Genomic DNA, 18,808 nt, shown 5'->3' with positions numbered 1-18,808 from the left:
CCAATCGTAAAACCAGTTACAGTTGGTAACCAAATGCTCGATACCAACCGTAACTGAGTTACGGTTTGTAAATTAAAATGGTTACCAAGTGTAATGAAGAAAATTTTCAGACATAAAAACATAGGGTTGGTAATTGAACGTAACAACATCAAAATCACATTAGATCAGTCTCTCCTGATAACTCTTGTAAATTAATAAATAGAAAAGGTTAAAGTAGACTCTTCAATCTATATTATCTTCCTCTTTTCTTTTCCTTCTTTTTCTCTTCTCCCGAATTAGAGAAAACTTTACTCCACAAAATCTCTAATCCTAACAATTCCAATTTCGTCCAAATTCAATCTCAAACCCCCAATTTCCCCCCCAAATTTAATCTCAAAATCCCGAATCTCCCCCTAAATGTATCGAATTAGTCGTTCACTATTCCAATCTCGAAGACTAATACATACACAATCTCATAATCCACCGAGTGAAACATTAAAGAAAACAGTATCAGAAATGAAGAACAAGAAGAAGAATGTGGCGAATCGAAGTAAAAAGAATGATGAGTTTTTAGTGGAAGTACCAGAATCAATGGCTTATTTAGATACACTTAAAATGCCTGTTGTTCTTACTGCTGTTGCTGTCGCTCTATTCGCCAAAGTTCTAATGCTGGTATGTATCTATGCCCGTTTGCTCAGATATTGATTTGATTATCGCATTTTTGGATTCTGTAGCCAATGATTTTTAGAACTCTATCAGTTATGTATGGCCCTTGCTCAAAAAATTGCAATTTTTTTTACTAGGTTTTCTCATTTTTGATTTATTGAAGTTGGTGTTTGTAGCCAATGTTTTGTAAGTATCATCAGTTAGCAATTTAGGCTATTTTGTATGTTGCGAGTGTTGATGTAATTAACAAGTCAATTGTTCGAACCCATAGAATGTGAAAGAACAATTGAAATGATGAGTTTTCTAGACCTTCTTGAAGCATATGTCTGTTCTATTAGTAGTTTCTATAGCTAGACATGACCAGCCTCTGTGTGACGAAGAAACCTTATATTGAAGTTAGTAGCCAATGTTTTGTAGAGCATTATCAGTTACCCATTTACTCATATTTGTATGCTGGAGTTGTTATCGTTGCTATGCTTTTAGATTCAAAATGATTTTCTGCTTGCTTGAAACATGAATGCGAGCTGAATTGGAAAATCCATGCTGTTGGATAACCAGGGATTCATCCCAATGGGTGGCCACATCCAACAGTGGAGGGCATCTGGTGGTGTCAGGCTTTCATCTTAGCTTGTGTGCATTATGTGCACATTTTGGGCAAGAAGCCAATCAGGACTTGTAGCTACTTTAAGGTGTTCTAGAGAGTTATGTGAGGAGCAATATGATATGTATTCAAGGATGCTTCACCTTCACATGTGTAAGGTAGTGTGAAGGTGATGGAGGTGATTGAAAGTAAAAGAATGTAGACTCGGCCCCTCAAAATGTGAAAGAACAATGTGGTTATCAGTCTAGTGTCCATCCTTGTATCAACAAGTAACCTTTTATTGAATTTAATGTATGTTCTTGAACTCACCAGAAATCAGTTCTGCTTCCTTATAATGTAGTGAAATTTAGTAGTAGAACTGTGATTTAAAGTAAAAGAATGTGGACACCTTATAATGTAGTGAAATTTAGTATCAACAAGTTGTAAAAGTCATCTGATCTTTGACCAATTAGAATGGGGAAGATCAGTTAATAGTGAGTCTTCTACGGTTCTAGACACCCTTGAAGCCTATGTCGATAATATCAGAAGCTAGACTCTGTATAGAAGATAGTGTGTAAATATTGAAAGCTCTGTCGAGTTAAGTTTTCGAGTTCCTTATTTTATAATCGAGTGAGATTTGGAAAAGCAACATGTAAATGAAGAAGGGTACGGCTGGAACTTCAGGAAGAGACAACCTGACACCCGTATGCAACTTCTTCAGTGTATACTGGTGGAAGAAATCTTCAGTGTTCTTTATGTGGACACTGAACAGTAAACTTTTTAATTCTGTTTCGTATTTTCTGTTGTGTATTGTGTTCAATGAAATTATTTTGGGATCTACCTGTAACATTTTTGTTGATCTCCTTTTGGGGTAGTATGACGAATCAAAATCTCAAGAGAGGATTGAGCGCAAAATTAGGAATGCTCCTGAAGGTCAAGGGACAGTTAGGATGCTTAGTCCTGAAGAATGGGAGGAAATCCAAGAAGTGAGGCCAAGGACTCCTTTCGAATCCAAGCTTGCTCGCCCAAATGCACGCTTAAGAACTGATGAACCTCTTTGTATGGTGAGTCATTCGTATAACTTTGTTTGCTAAGTTCAAACTCCAGCACTTTTACATTGATACGTTCTTTGTTATTGTTTTGAGTACCTTTGTTTGCGGGCATAGAAATAATCTTTAGATCTATGAGCATCACTTTATTGGTAGTGACACAAAGTTGGTAAAGTTTTCATCATAACTTAACACTTGTTCACAATGTCTTTAGTACTGCAATATTGTCCATTGACACATCTCTCTATGAAACCCCTGAAAACTCCAAAGTCTTACAAAACAGTAAGGGTTGTCATGACTTCTGCTCTCAGTTCCTACCTATAAGCTCTTGGCAAATATTAACAACCTTGGCTGACTGTTGGTTGTCAATGTCATCTTGTACATTACTGCACTTGCATGCTTTCAAGATAGATAATGTGAAGCATTGGAGGAAAGAGTTAAGGTCAACATGTATATTTGTGCAGATCAGTTTCCCATTTAAAAATAAGATTTAGGGTTCTCTGCAACCCACGAGGAAACCCAGACCAGAGAGCTAACTGATGGAGCAGAAAAGAATAACTTATAGCTACCAAGTAACAATTATGGCGACCTTCTATGGTTAGCTGTTAGGGTTATCCTCACTGCACCACCTATATTATTGTGAAAATATCCAGCTTCCAGTGATCAAACTAAATAATTTTCTCACACGTTCATCCTCCAATCTTGCAGAGTAGGTCAGCTCACTAGAAATCATTTGTAATTAGGATGAAACCAACAATTTTGGTTCTCCTTCATGGAAAAAGTTGTAGTTGTCTGCAGGAAGATCTAAATAAAGCTGGATAATTGAATTAAACCTTTCACTGTGCTGCAGCATCTGGCTCTCCTCTCTCTTTTTCACTATTCTGATTATGTTTGTTTTAAAATATACTTGTTGCACGAGTTCGTGACGTTTTGAAGCGGAAACTGATTTCGATGGGAAGCAAATATTGGCGTACTTACTTGCTGATATCATTTTTGAAGTAACAATTGCTTAGGATTCATTGAACACATTCTTGTACCATGGCATATGTTCTTTAAGGTATCTTTCATCTCACAAACAAAATGGTATACTTACATGGTGATGTGCAGGGGGATGTCAAAGACTGGGGTATCGATGTGCTCACAGATGCACTTACTAGAGCGGAAGAAAGCGTCAGACGTGGTGCCAAGTAATCGTTTTGAGTACCCAACTATGACAACAACTGAATGTACATTTCCAATTCCTGATGGAGCATTGAGGACTCGAGCATGTTAGCCCTAATATTGACTAAAGTTGTGCTTTGAAGCATCATGGTTATCTGGAGCTCCTTATGGTCGTATGATTTAAGAAGCATCATGATGATGGATCACATGGTTACCAAAATACATACTTGTGGATTCAAAACTTATAAGAAATTCGATATTCCAACCACTTGGATCCTGAAAAATTTTTGGACAACATTTTTTTTCATGTCGCATTGTTTTTGTCTACAAATTCTGTACTGTCAGTTGTATATATCCGACAGTGTGATTAAAGTCCATGAAAGTACATTTTGGTCAAATAACCGGAACATCATCTCTGCTCCATTAGTGTACATGACAGTCCCACCAAAACTAGGGCAAAACCATGGGACATGTAACCAGGGGCAGAGCCAAGGGCCACCCTGACACCCCCTTTAAATTTTATCTCGTAATTACCCCTGCAAAGCATGTTTATTTCCATTTTCCCCTTCCCACATGGAATCCTAGCTCTACCCCTGCTTGCAAGAACCTTACAGCAAGATTGACTTTGTTCCCAACAAATGTTCATCAGTTTTCTTAGAAGTAGATGATGTAAAATTAGAAGTACAAATCGTACTCAAATGTCAAAAATTGAAGGTTCTTTTTTTGCTTCGTAAACATAAAAAAGATTTTTCTTCTTGTTTTTAAAAATCATTATAAAATTTAGTATTCAAACTAACTTTTGATTTTAAAACTTAATCAAGTGAAAGAGTATCCACACACACTTTTAATAATAAATCTAGACTTGATGATTTGAGACATCCATGATTCGTAGACAAGTAGATTGAGCAGAAGATTTCAGATCAAAAACTACGATTTCGGCATGTGCACAGTTTTAGAATAGGTTAAATGACATACATAGAAGTTTAGGTTTAAAATACTAATTTTTCGATAAAACTAACGAAGGTTTTTAAGAGATCAACAAACTCAAATTCGACCAAGAGACCGGAGTCAAGCCCCGGCTCTCACATGCAATGTAAGAAAACTTCAAGGGCTTTTTAGTCAAAACAAAAAGTCAATTTCTGCCCAAATATTTTGGTGCACTATAGAGTACAGTCCCCACCCCCAAAACAAAACTAGGGCAATACTTTCCGGATTTGAACTATCAAATTATTTCGTTTTCTTTTCTACAAAATCATTTCAAATCCGCAGGATGTAACTGAAGTAGAAGAAGAAGAAGAAGAGACAAACTCTACAAACCCTTGATTTCTCTCTTTCTCTGTCTCCTTTCCCCCCTCATTTTCCTTTTCAATCGATACTAATTTCAACTCAATCGGTTCACATTTGAATCGATTTGATAGATTTTTGATGGATTAAAGTTGATTTGATGGATGATTATTTGTTTGATCGTCTGATTTTGGAGGAAATTTCGACTGGGGTGATCAAATTTTGAGTTCTTATGGTAAGTTTGTGAAGTTAGGGTTTATTAATTTGTGTATTTCTGTGGGGATTTAGGGCTTTTTTGTGGGTAAGTGTTTGATTGGAGGTCTGGGGCTGGTTTAGTTTTGTTAATTTGTGTGTTGTTTGATGAAGTTTAACTGATTCATTTGGTGCCAATTGCATTTTGTTTGTAGAGTTCATAATTGGTTATCCTCTTCTGTGTTTACTTTTACAGTGTCGATTTGAGTTGCATGTGACGGATTTGCTGTGGTGACGATGGCGGTTGTAGATGGGAATGATGAACTAGGGAGGAATGAGAGTTCTGGTGTGGCGTTGTTGTCTTCCAAGGAGATTGCTGACCCTGTTGTTTACAAACTTGTCCGGGTAACTATTCTATTTGCATTTCGTTTTGCGATACGGTGGTAGTTCACTAGGCTTTGTAATGTGCTGGCTGTGTGGGATTTAATTGTTTGTTTTTTTTTTTTTTTGTTTAGGTAGATGTAGATGGGAGAATAATTTCTGCTACAGATGATGATGTTGTGGAGGTTGATGACTTGCTTGAAGAGGATAAGAGTGAATTGCTGCCTATAGTTGCTGACACAAGACAGGCTAAAGAGTGTATATTAAATGAAGCCGGGGTTCTCCCTGTGAGGAATAATTTACTGGGATCTGAAGGTACCCATTGTTTCTGTATTTGGTGTTTGATTAGTATGCTCTACTGCGGTGTTCTACTTGTTGGTGTCCATGTTAATTGTTTCGGGAGGTGTAGGTATTTCTTTTATATGTGATTGCATGCGTTGGTTTACTGTTAAGTTAGAGGGGAAAACGATGTGTATATGAAGCCTTGAATACAAGAAGGGAGCAATATTGATGAAAGGTTTTTAACTAACTAGAGTGGCAAAAACTGCTTCCTCATAGATGTCCATAGTACCTTAACACAGGAAGAACAGCTGGAGACAAGAATGCTACCATACTTAAGCCTCCCAATTTGCGTCAGTAGTTTTCATTGTGCGTCTATCTGAATAAGCTTCCGTGTTCTAGAAAGTGCTGGTGTCCTTCTAGAAGGACATGTAAACTACATATAGAAGGAGCTTTTGATGATCCTCTTACAAGAATTTTTGCTTGACGTTGCACTTGCTCGTTTATGTTTTAAATTTCTCAGCTCTATGTAAGGCTCTGTTGAGGGTTGAGCTATTTAAGATCTAAGATTTACTAATAGGTCACACTTTCTAGCTTTATATTAACTTTTCAATGACAATGCACATTTTGGGTCTTATGTATTGTTTTCATATTAATGACCTATATTTGACATCAGTGGCCCATATTTGACAGGAATTTCCAACAATGTTGAAGTGAAATTGCAAGAGTTAAAGGCCCCGCTTGAGGTGAGCCACTGAAGTTATTAAATGAATTTGCATTTTAATCCCCAAATTTGTGCAACTTTGTTTTGTGCCGCCTAGACGTGAAAGCTGCACTTTTTTCCACTGGGTGCCACATAGTGGAAACCTACATGTTATGTGTGTATGTGTGGAGCAGTTATTGCTAATTACCAGCTTATCAGCATATATCTAGTTCCAGTGTGCTAATAGTTAATACCGTCTCTAGATTTTATCTAGTTGCTCAATTGCTGCGGACAATCATTTTGTTTCAGCGTTAACCATTGAGGCATTCGCTTGGTGTTGGAAAGGTCAAACCTATTGGAGGCTAGTGATAACATGAAAAATTAAAGGAAATACAGGAGTGACCTTTTATATGAATATTTATGGATAATGTCAGTCTTTATGCTTGTGGCCTTAAATGGCACTTAGGAATTTCTAATAATTGACGTATGGCTAAATCTTTCTTGTCTTGGATCTGCAGCTTTTTTTTCTTCCCTTCTTTAGATATGTTTGAGATAATTATCTCCTGTAGTTCATTATGTAATGCTTGATAACATCTTTAGGATTTTAGTCAATGCCAAATACTTATGTTTTTGTTGGATTTGCTGCAGCCTTTTTTTTTTTTTTAAAAGCAATTGTTTACTTCCTTATTGCCCATGCATTTGCAAATACCATGAGTCAAGAAGCATTTATTTGATTAAATCTTTCTTAACGGATGAAATCGTGCTCTTTAACCTGATAGTTACAGAGGGATAGAGGCTTGGCTTACCAAGTGTGTGATGGTGTATTGCCAGCTAGTGATGATCAATCTCTAACTGATCCTTCTTCGCAGGAAACTGTTCCCATAGTGCCGCATGGAGTGAATGGAAATAGTACTACTCAGGTGGGGGTCGAGATGTGTATGAAGCCTTCAGGATTTTTGAAAATTTGTGGACCTTCTTCTTTAGCTTCTGCCACATGCAGCAGCTCGATGCTACGAATTTCTAACAATGCTGACGTGAAAGTGCACAAGTTAAAGGCCTTGCTCGAGGTTAGTCACTGAAGTTATTAAATGAATTTTCATTTAAATCCCTGAATTTGTGTAGCCTTATTTTATGTCATGCATATTTACCGCTTTGAATTTTAAAGGTATACATGTTCTACTATAAGTTGTCAACCTTGAAAACTTTTGGGGTTCTTTTTCATTGAACATGTTATGGGTGTATGGAGCAGTTATTGCCAATTACCAGCTTGTCAGCTTATATCTCGTTCCAGTGTGCTACTGTTAGTTAATATTAGAGTAAATCAGTGACGATCAATTTTGTTTCAGAATTAACCATTGAGGTATTATGCTTGGTATTGGAAAGGTCAAATCCTATTGGATGCTAGTGATGACATACAGGAGCGACCTCTTATTTGGATCTTAGTGGATAAAACTCGGTCTTTATGCTCAGGGCCTTAAATGGCACATACCAATTTCTAATAATTGATGTGTGGCTAACTTTTCCATGTCTCGGTTCTGCAGCCTTTTTGTTATTCTGCCCTTTGTTAGGCATGCTTGAGATAATTATCTCCTTTAGAAAATCTGCCTGTTTCATCGTAAAATGGTTGATAACATCTTAGCCGATTATCCTTAGGAGTTTATTCAATGTTGAATAATTCTGATTTTGTTGCTCAGCCTTTTTCTTTTTGCAATTGTTTACTTCGCTGTTGCCCATGAATTTGCAAATACCATGAGTCTAGAAGCATTTAATTGATTAGATCTTCCTGAACGGCTGAAATCATACTCTTTAACCTGATAGTTTTGGAGGAATAGAGGCTCAGCTTATCAAGTGGGTCTCTTGGTCATTCATCTTCTTGCATAAAAGTTTATGGTGTGTATTGCCAGCTAGTGATGGTAAATCTCTAACTGATCCTTCTCCACAGGAAAGTGCTCCCCTGGTGTCACATGGAGTGAATGACAAGTGTAATACTCAATTGGGGGTTGAGATGTGTATGAAGCCTGCAGGTTTTTTGAAAATTTTTGGACCTTCTTCTTTAGCTTCTGTCACATGCAGCAGCTCGATGCTAGGAGTTTCCAACAGTGCTGAAGTATTGCCAGCTAGTGATCCTTCTTCGCAGGAAACTGTTCCCCTGGTGTCACATGGAGTGAATGACAAGTTTGCTACTCAAGCGGGGGTCGAGATGTGTTTGAAGCCTACCCGTTTTTTGAAAATTTGTGGACCTTCTTCTTTAGCTTCTGTCACATGCAGCAGCTCGATGTCAGGAGTTTCCAACAGTGCCGAAGTGAAAGTGCAAAAGTTGAAGTCCTCACTTGAGGTGAGCCACTAAAGTTATTAAATGAGTTTTCATTTTAATCCCTAAATTTGTGTACCTTGGTTTAAGGCATGCATACTTTCTACTTTGAATTCTAAAGGTATACATATTCTACTAGAAGTTGTCAACCTTATGGTGAAAACCTTTGGGTTCTTTTTTATTGAACTTGTTACGAGTGTGTATAGTTCCAGTGTGCGCCAATAGTCACTAGTAGTAGCTTATCAGCTTGTGTATAGTTCCAGAGTGCGCCAATAGTTAGTACTATTAGTGTGGCACGTGCATCGAACGTGAGTTAATGTGAGACTTGGTGTCTTTCTTTGTACGCTTCGTTTGAGTTCTCTGGACAGATTCAAGAAGGCGTAATTGAAGCGATGCCTGTCTCCTTTGTGAAAATATGCGAATTCAACCATAAATTACTTTGACTCTGTCTTTTTGTGTATGGATATTCTAGTAAAAAATCTCGAATTATATTAAAGATTAAAGATAATCTAGTAAATCAATTACTGCGGACATCATTTTTGTTTCAAAATCAACTATTGAGACATATCATGGGTAAACTCACCCTTTACTCAGGGCCTTAAATTGGATGATGTCTGGATAACTCTTTCTTGTGTTGGTTCTGCAGCTTATTTCTTCCCTTCTTTCGACATATGATTGAGATAATTACCTCCTTCTGAAAATGTGACTGTTTCATTGTCAAATGCTTGATAACATTTAGCTGATTAGCTTGATAGACCTCTTATGTAATTTGCAGTTTGTCTTGGTGTCGGCCTACTTAGACTCGTCCAGCATAATTTAAGGTGCTCCGTTTGATAATCTTAAAAGATTCAAGGATTTCTCTTTTTGCTGCAAAACAGTGACTCACTTTATGCCACCTTATAGTGAATCCCGCTAGCTTTGTTTTTTTAATCCTCTTTTGTTTTTCCTTCAAGTTCTAAACTCTTACTGGTTTTCTTTGCAGGAAACTGTTCCCCTAGTATCACCTGGAGTGAATGACAAATGTACTACTCATGTACAGGGAGAGACATGTTTGAAGCCTGCAGATGCATTGAGAATCTCTGAATCTTCTTCGTCAGCTTCCGCCAGTTGCAGCAGCTCGATACCAGACTTTTCTAAGATAAAAGGAGAAATCTGCTTGGATAATTTGTCAGTAAAAGAACTTCATGAAACTTTTAGGGCTACTTTTGGGCGAGCAACAACTGTCAAGGACAAGCTTTGGCTTAAGAGGCGGATCGCCATGGGATTGACCAACTCGTGTGATGTTGCCACTTCAACTTTTACCATTAAAGACAAAACCTTGATCAGAAGGGAAAAAATTGAGGGAGGAGCCCCTTGCGAGATTAAATGCTCTAAGAGTGCAGATCAAGTAGATGGAATTTTTAAAGGTAGCCACAAAGATTCTCCCATCACCCCCGCTAACAAAGTTGGAGATGAGCAGGTATCTGGCAAGAGACTGCGGAAATCTGATGCGGAAGATGAATATATTTGTGAAGATCCTCATAATGAACATACCAAAAGAGTACGGAAACCTACAAAGAGATATATTGAAGAACTTTCCAAAGATGATAATAGCGAATGCAGTGTGAAACCAGTACCATCTGTTAAAAGTTCTGGGAACTGCCAGTCTGATCCAAAGCCCCCGGTCAAACCTGGGCAAAGTGTTGGTTTGGAAAGGCCAGCAGTCGTGACTCGGCAGGAATCCTTTGGGGGATCTGGAGTGCAAGTCCCATATGTTTCTAGGGTGCGAAGAGGGCGCCCTAGAGAAAATTTTATGCCTCTCATGGTATGTGCAATCTTTTAATCACATGAAGTTTATTTATCTGTCTTTTACTTCTACCAACTAAATTGGTCGAGCAAGACTACTGATTAACTCAGTTATGTGTTGTGCTGTGCCAAAACTGGCAATAGCCAAATCAAACTTCACAATTTCTTGAAGCTGAACTTGGTCTACTTGATTAACTAGATGAAATCCCTCTCATATTCTTATGTAACCTTTGTTTCTCTAGTGAAGTAGGTGTTAGTGTTAAATCCCTCATGTTGATGGATACGTTGGTAGGAAGTTGTGTCTACGGTAATAAAGATTACAGAAACATAAGATGTTACATCCTACATGCGTAAGAAAATTGTTTTCACCAGCACAAAAATGTTCTTCTCTACTGAACTGTTTACTTGTGTGGTTGGCAGAAATTCCACCCTGGTAGCATGGGCGTGGACGCAAAACCGGTCACGAAGACCCTTGACGAGTGTGTTTCTCTGCCAGATAATGAGAACGATCTGAAAGCTAAGTTGGCACCTCAACAAAGTGAACAGCCGGTAAGATATGTACACCTCTGATTGAAACTTTTTTACTTTTTTTTTTATTTTTACGAAGTGAATGTCATATTGCAGTCTGTTTATGGTGCTCTAAAAGTTTGCATGCTGTTCCAAGACTCACAACTAAAACTTCATTCTGCTCTGTATTGTGTACCTAAAAACAATTAAATATTTAAATGTATGTTCTTTGACGTGGTTAAGGGCTTTTCCCACCACAATCTGTTCGATGTCTCGCCAATATAGTCTATCAAAAGCTCCCATGCACTGATGTCATGATTCTCACACGTGCCTCTACCGTTATTCTATTAATTACAGCATGTGCTGTTCCGACACAAATATGCTAATTGGATGTTTTGCTTCCAGATTGCGGCTGAACAAAAGAAAGAAGAGGAGGATGATAAGGAGAATCATAATGATGTGAAAACCTGCATTAGTGTCGAGCAGCAGGTTGAAATGGAAAATCTAGACGTAGCTGAAGACAATTCAGATCACAATTTAAGAACTCAGTCCACCACTAAAGGTGAGCCCATAAGGAAACATCATCGAGCTTGGACTCTCAGTGAGGTTACACAACTGGTTGAGGGTGTCGCAAGGTTTGGAGCTGGGAGGTGGTCTGAGATCAAGAAACTTAGCTTTACATCCTATTCTTACCGAACTTCTGTTGATCTCAAGGTATGTGTACCATGCAAATCCCTACACTTCAGCCTTGTGTATGAGTTAAAGTCCCAAGCAAGGTTAACATTTCGATAATCTGAACTTTATAGGATAAATGGAGGAATTTGCTAAGAGCCAGCTACGCACCTCCTCCAGCTGTCAGAGATGTGAGTCCCCTCGGTTTTATTCGGAATTATGTTTACTAATTTGTTTATGTTATTCTTAACGGTAGATTTGACAGACTGAATATGTTTACAAACTTAATTTCTGATTACCGGGCACAAAACTTGCAGATGTTAAACTCAAAGAAGCAAGCTTCTGCGGCCCTCCCTGCACACATACTTCTACGTGTTAGAGAGCTTGCAGAAAAGCATTCACAGGGACCACCACCCGATCTAGCCCGGAAAGTAGGAAACATGAGAGGTCGGAAACCAGGAGGCGGTGCAGGAATATTCGGCCGCAAAATAGTAGGCGGAGTAGGAAAAAGCCACAAAGTAAGAGGGGTAGGAGGAGTCGTCTCTGCTGGTAGTAAACCTATTGTAAATGAAACAAGGTCTGGTTTCTTGTAGCTATATATGAATGTTGCTAGAAACAACAAGGTTTTAGATACGGACACAATAGTACCACTGTATTCGCAGTTCGCCTGTTATTTTAGATTGATGTTTGCTGAATTGGTTTCCTTCTGAAGCATCAAGTTGTAAATGTTAGTGGTTTCTTTGAGCCTAATTAGCAAAACTCAATCCCTAATAGCAGAAAAATTCGAACTCGTCTGTGAGAACTGACCCTAATGTTGCTCATAAATGATTGAATGTAGCTTCCTATTTGCTTTCACTAGGTGATGGGGATTTGAAAATAGCCTAAGATCCCTATCACGGTTTCATTTCAAAAGATTAACCATCACCCATACCATCATTAGGGATAGGGACACGTTATCTGTTAGATCGGTCAAAAACTGACTTGCATCATGTTTCCGTCTTTCTTTTTCTTTTGTGATCTGAATCGTCTGGATCTGATCGAATTCATCTAATTCAATGTGTTTGTCGACTTTGCTCAGACTTGACTCAAAAATATGTGAGCCAATGGCTTGGTTCCATTAGTCGGGCGTAGCGAGTTGGATCTAATGAAAATTAAAGCATAAATGGTCTTGCATCGTACTCGGAAATCTGACTCGTGGCGAGTCAGATGCATAGATCCTCGGGAAGGGCAAACAATAATCCAAAGGCTACGATCCAGGGACCACCACAATCTCAATACCCTAAGAAAACACGATATCACGTTTTCGTATTCATCTTCACTTCTTTCTCTATATAGATTTCCAGAAACAGAGTCAAGAAGGGTTTAGTGGTGAGATTCTCACTTCTCACTTCATAAAATCATCCTTCAATCCAGAATCAGGGTTTCATCTTTCAATTCCTCAACAATCTCATTAAGATTCTCTAAGGTTGGTGTAAGAATCCTTTCTCTTTGTTTTCAAATTTTCCCCAATTTTATTTTTTCTAGATTTATAGCTGTAAATTCAGAATTTTGTATCGATTTTGCATTGATCTCAATCTGGGTTTGACTAATTATATCTAATTTATGTTTGGGACTGCACAAATTTGATGGGTTCTGTTTAAAGGTAGCACCTTTATTAAAAAAGTTTATCTTTTTTAGGTGTTTGAGTAATTGAATTTGTTCAATTCAGATTAATTCTCTAGGTTTCGTTGGATTTGTGGTTTAAACGGTCTGGGTTAGCTCTAGATTTTGGAATATCTGGTTACATGACAGTGTATTGGGGCTTTAAAGTCTTTCAAATGGTAGAATTAGGGTTTAGTTTTGTATTAGAGTTGATTACTGATGGGTGAAATGTGATATCAATCTTTGCTATACACATGAATATCTTGTTACGTGCATTGCGTTTTTCGTTCGTCTAAATGTTGAAGCTTCTAAGGTTGTTGTTTTTATTTGTGAGAATGTTAGCAATTTTGTCTCGGCTTGATTGTTATTTGTTAATTTCAAGTTTTTACTTATCTCTTGGAAGCAGGCACAACAACAGCAGACAAAATGGGTATCATAGAAAGGATAAAAGAAATCGAAGCCGAAATGGCTAGGACTCAGAAAAATAAAGCCACAGGTACTTCTCCAACTCAATTTATCCACTGTTAGTTACTTATATAGACTGTGCATTACAAACTTACAAGGCTCCCAGACCATTACAAACTATTTGTTATACAAAGAAATACTTTTTAGTCATTCTAGATTTTTTACACAAATAGCTTTTAATGATGTCACTCAAGCTTCCCCAGTCCCACTATCAAACGGGAACTTTAGTAGGCACTTGGGAGTCATTGAGAGAGGAGTGTTAATATGCACTTATGTCATAGAGTGAATCTGGAAGTAACAAACCTGGTATATTCAGTTCAGTTCATATTTTATTTTCTAATAAATGTTTTTATGGAACCTTATATTTATTCTATGACTATACAGAGTACCATCTTGGGCAACTGAAGGCAAAGATCGCAAAGCTAAGAACACAACTATTGGAGCCTCCAAAGGTAGGTAAAGATTGCATATATGTTATGATTATGAATGTAATTATGTTAAAATAACTGTGTGGATGCAAACTAAAGGAAACGAGTCTAACACAATAATAGTGTTTAATAGTCATCATCATAAAAGCGTTATTGAACATGTTGGACCGTCTTCTTGACTCAAAGCATGTCTGTATGGTATTCCTGGCTTAAGAAAGCTAGGTAATATATGCTTACATTATAGGCGAAATACTGGATCCTAGTTCATTGTGCTTACCTTTTCTTTTTGTCCTCCTTGTTCCTTTCTGTAATCTGGATTATAGTTTGTAATTGTTTTTCTCCTTTTATATTCATTGCCAGGGTTCGGCTGGAGCTGGAGAGGGCTTTGAAGTCACAAAATTTGGTCATGGACGTGTTGCACTTATAGGGTTTCCGAGGTTGGTCACCTCCTGAGAACTAGCAATATATGTTGCTCTCTGATCATCTCTTTTTGTATTTTGGCGCTATCATGGCTTTTGTTCTGTTAGCAAAGATGCCTATGAAATATCGTGCCTTGAAAACTAAAAAATTGCTAATAGTAACATTGAAAACTTCTGTGTAGTGTGGGAAAGTCAACACTTTTAACTATGTTGACGGGAACAAAATCAGAAGCTGCATCATATGAATTCACAACGCTTACATGTATTCCTGGGATTATACATTACAATGGTACCAAAATTCAGCTTCTCGATCTTCCTGGAATCATTGAAGGTGCTTCTGAAGGAAAGGGTCGTGGTAGGCAGGTAAACACAAAGTAGTCCAACCCTCCCTGGTGCTTCTTATTGCCCCATGTCCTGATTGTCTCTATTCTTCATTTGGAGACCGTTTTCCCTGTCTCTTATTTTTCTGTTACATGAAATACAGGTCATTGCAGTTTCCAAGTCGTCGGATATTGTATTGATGGTTCTTGATGCCTCAAAAGTGAGTTTTGGTTTACTGTACTACGCAATGTCTTGTCTGATCTTGTTTTTCTTTTTGATCTTCTGAGCACTTCCAGTTGTTTGTTACTATTTAGCGTTTCAGAGTAAGACAGAATGATTTTTCTTATATTCGATTAAGCAGTCTAATCTCGTGCAGTGTGTTTCCCCTGTTTGTATTTATGTATAGCTGTTCCATGTACCATTGCTTATTCTTTCCGTCTCATGCATAATGCATTTACGTTTTTAATAATGTTTACTCATTTTATGGTGGCGAAACCCATGAACCCGTCCCACCGCCTCATTTTTGAGAAATACATGTTTTTCTTCTATGTCACTTATATTATAGTTGCCCATTTTATTATCTTCTAAATATGTCCATGTTGGGACCTGATTCAGAGTGAGGGTCATCGTCAAATATTGACAAAGGAGTTGGAAGCCGTGGGTTTGCGTTTAAACAAGAAGCCACCTCAGGTTATATCCTATCCTATATGTAAACAATATTTTATGGTATTTCTCTGAAGGATATTACTTACCATTAGTCATGTTTTCTTGTTCCTATTTCATTCTTTTACTGTAATTACCAGATATACTTCAAAAGGAAAAAGACGGGAGGTATATCTTTCAACACTACGATGCAGTTGACTCATATTGATGAGAAGCTCTGTTATCAAATTCTGCACGAGTATAAGATACACAACGCAGAGGTTATTCCATCTTCAAAATTTTCCTTTCAATTGTTTTTTATGCCAGTCACTTGGCTACAGATCAATGTGATTATAAGTTTGTGATAGGTGATTAAGCAATGTGATCTCATTCTGTGTGGTTGCCTTTTCTCTTGTAGCTTTTGTTCCGTGAGGATTCCACAGTGGATGATCTCATAGATGTCATTGAAGGAAATCGTAAATACATGAAATGTATTTATGTGTATAACAAGATTGATGTGGTTGGTATTGATGATGTGGACCACCTAGCTCGGCAACCAAATTCTGTCGTCATTAGTTGTAATTTGGAGGTAGATTCACTCTCTCTTTCCCTTAACCTTAGATACCCATGTCTGAGAAACAATGTGCATGAAATGGGTTGAGCTGAATTATTAAGTGAATGTTTTGTATTCCTCAATCTGTAATCTTGGGGATGATATCATCAATATATTTTTTTTCTTTTACTTCAAACAGCTGAATTTAGATAGACTACTTGCAAAGATGTGGGATGCAATGGGGCTTGTAAGAGTTTATACAAAGCCACAAGGACAGCAACCAGATTTCAGTGACCCTGTTGTTCTTTCAGCTGTAAGTTGCATGCTCTCTCTCAAGTGAATTGAACTCCTAAGTCCGGTGAATTTAACGCACTCCAATGGTAACCTTTTCAGGATAGAGGTGGTTGCACAGTAGAGGACTTCTGTAACCATATACACAGGAGTCTGGTGAAGGATGTCAAATATGTGCTAGTCTGGGGTGTAAGTTCAAGACATTATCCGCAAACTTGTGGTCTTTCTCACGTTCTTCAAGATGAGGACGTGGTTCAGATTGTGAAGAAAAAGGTTAGTATGTCATTTAATGTTGATTTTAGACGCCTGATCTATTACTTCCCCTTTTAGCTGTAGTAGTCTTCTTAGCCTCTCTGTAAACTCTGAACTTTACTATTGGTCTTAATCTAATTTGTATGTTCCTTAGGAAACTGATGAAGGAGGCCGAGGTCGATTCAAGTCACATTCTAATGCTCCTGCCAGAATATCTGACAGACAAAAGAAAGCCCCCCTAAAACAATAAGCACTTAAAGGGGGCATGAAGGTGCTCATTAGGCAAGCCGAGAAAATGAAATTTATGATCAGGTTTTTGGGCAAAATGTACTCTGAGTTTGTTGAACAAGTAGAACCTGTAATCCTGGCTGTAATGCTCTTTATATCGCGAGGCAATAGAAAATAGAAGTACGGAGTTCTCTTGAATATGATGGAATTTGTAGCTTTATTGTTTTTCATGAACTATTACACTCCGTGGGATGAGAATCTAAGGTTTTTATTTTTGTGTTTTAAACCTTCAGACGCTCCCAGGATATTGATTTCAGCTGAAGTTTTTTCAACTACAGTGAGCTCATTTAGATTGTTGGTAACCGGTTGTATGTAGGTTATATCTACGGCTTGTTTACTTGAAACAGGCCAATCTAGGAAACGTAATGATAGCGTCGCTTGTTTCTGAATGGAGAGGTAGGGCAGCTAAGACAACTGTGAGTTTTGGAGGACAATCTCAATCTATTTTTCTTGATGGTTGTGTGAAATGAGTATAAGCAAGAATTTTTTGTCATTTGGTGTAGCATTGTTAGCATGTTTAGTCATAACCACGTTATTATGCCTAAACACTCTTATCTCTAGTTATTAGAGTATACCACCTTTACGAAGTCCATAAGAATAATCTATTCGGTCATCATACGTGTTAGGTAGCTGGACTGGCAGCCCGGCCAAGTCTTAACTTTTAACAATCATTGGTGCATGTTAGGTGGGAAATTTGCACAAATTTGGAATTTGGAGTCTTGATGCTCCGAGTTTAATTGTTTAAGCTACCAACTCTAAAAGAACAGCTTTTACGAAATCGAAAAGGGTTAATTTTCCCATGTGCAACTCGAAAAGGTTTAATTTGCTCATGTGCAACTCTGATAATTTTTGATCCAGTAACATCACAACTCGATAAACCCAAAATTACGATAAGACTGACCCACGCCCTCCTAGACTAGTAGATGAAAGATAACTAGGTGCACTTCATGTAACTAGGTTCACTTCATGTTAATGACGTTGTAATTTTTATCATGGTTAGAATTCGATTAAACAAAGACTGGAACTGTAAAGCTTGTAAGTTCATATATGTTAATTTGTATTCATACCTGTGAACACCGGCCCTCCATGTGAATACACAAATTATTCTACTTGACTGACTTCATAGCTGTAATTATTAAGTAATCATATATTATTTTGATTCATTGATTATTGAGCTGGTGTCCTTTAGTCGATTTATTCCAAATCCATCTCTATATATATGATAGTGTTCGTTGAGGAGATACGCAAACATTCATATCCTCCAATACATTACTCATTTCTTTCAATTCATTTCACAGCTTTTCCATTCAAAACTGTTTCTATATTTTCTGTCAAAGCAAGAGCATAATTATGTCGTGGTTCAAAGATCCTCAGGTTTTTATCTACGTAGTTAATGGTGAAATTAATTTTTGCAGTGTTAACAAACAATTGACGGTCGGGACCAAGCTTCAAATACCAGGTGATAACAGTAAAGGTGAAGACTACGATTTTTCACGTCATCTCTCTTTGGGAATTAACAAAGAAAGGGATTATGCGGCTTTTCTTTCGTATGTAATAAAGGCAAAGCCTGAGAGTACGTTGATAAACTGTCAAGGTTTGGTGGCCTATCGAGCGCAAGGATATCTCTTGTCTCGAGAGGATTCAAACTCTCCTGTATATAGTTTACAAGGTATTTTAATTGCATCCATCGATGCACAACAGCGACAAAAACAAACTCTTGAGAGAAAAGTTTCGGGTTTAGAAACTACAAATTCCACTCTTAGAAACAATGAAAAGAAGTTGACCGCAGATGTATCAGATCTGAGACAACAATTGCAACGGGAGAAGAGCGATAAGGAAGCTATTCAGAAAAAGAACTCAGACTTGGAATCCACGAACGCCACTTCTAAAAACAATGAAAAGAAGTTGGCGGCAGAAGTATCAGATCTACAAAAGAAACTGGAACAGGAGAAGATCGAT

At 37.7% G+C, this 18,808-nt stretch overlaps 3 protein-coding genes across 4 annotated transcripts; all 3 read left to right on the top strand.

Annotated features, from left to right (window-relative positions):
- Nucleotides 1-261: 261 nt before the first annotated feature.
- Nucleotides 262-3,825, top strand: LOC113294344. The gene is made up of 3 exons (XM_026542736.1): nt 262-651; nt 2,101-2,289; nt 3,382-3,825. Exons 1-3 carry the CDS (start codon nt 397-399, stop codon nt 3,463-3,465), a joined length of 528 nt encoding a protein of 175 aa, XP_026398521.1. The 5' UTR covers nt 262-396; the 3' UTR covers nt 3,466-3,825.
- An 804-nt stretch (nt 3,826-4,629) lies between these two features.
- On the top strand, nt 4,630-12,339 carry LOC113294341. The gene is made up of 11 exons (XM_026542732.1): nt 4,630-4,954; nt 5,168-5,316; nt 5,427-5,607; nt 6,265-6,317; nt 7,144-7,341; nt 8,217-8,609; nt 9,568-10,389; nt 10,791-10,919; nt 11,283-11,591; nt 11,684-11,740; nt 11,867-12,339. Exons 2-11 carry the CDS (start codon nt 5,209-5,211, stop codon nt 12,140-12,142), a joined length of 2,526 nt encoding a protein of 841 aa, XP_026398517.1. The 5' UTR covers nt 4,630-4,954; nt 5,168-5,208; the 3' UTR covers nt 12,143-12,339.
- Nucleotides 12,340-12,860: 521 nt separating this feature from the next.
- On the top strand, nt 12,861-17,139 carry LOC113294343 (developmentally-regulated G-protein 1). Of its 2 annotated transcripts, none has more exons than XM_026542734.1 (12): nt 12,861-13,014; nt 13,597-13,686; nt 14,040-14,107; nt 14,444-14,520; nt 14,685-14,865; nt 14,987-15,043; nt 15,439-15,513; nt 15,627-15,746; nt 15,884-16,054; nt 16,218-16,331; nt 16,412-16,582; nt 16,716-17,139. In XM_026542734.1, the coding sequence occupies exons 2-12, from the start codon at nt 13,617-13,619 to the stop codon at nt 16,809-16,811; spliced, it is 1,200 nt and encodes a 399-aa protein (XP_026398519.1). In that variant the 5' UTR covers nt 12,861-13,014; nt 13,597-13,616; the 3' UTR covers nt 16,812-17,139. The 2 variants fall into 2 exon arrangements, with proteins under 2 accessions (XP_026398519.1, XP_026398520.1); XM_026542735.1 differs by having other exon boundaries at nt 12,894-13,014; nt 13,594-13,686.
- The last annotated feature ends 1,669 nt before the right edge of the window (nt 17,140-18,808 follow it).

The sequence above is a fragment of the Papaver somniferum genome, chromosome 7, assembly GCF_003573695.1.
Source record: "Papaver somniferum cultivar HN1 chromosome 7, ASM357369v1, whole genome shotgun sequence".
In the NCBI taxonomy this organism is placed as follows: Eukaryota; Viridiplantae; Streptophyta; class Magnoliopsida; order Ranunculales; family Papaveraceae; genus Papaver; species Papaver somniferum.
This window is presented reverse-complemented; position numbering and strand designations above follow the sequence as displayed.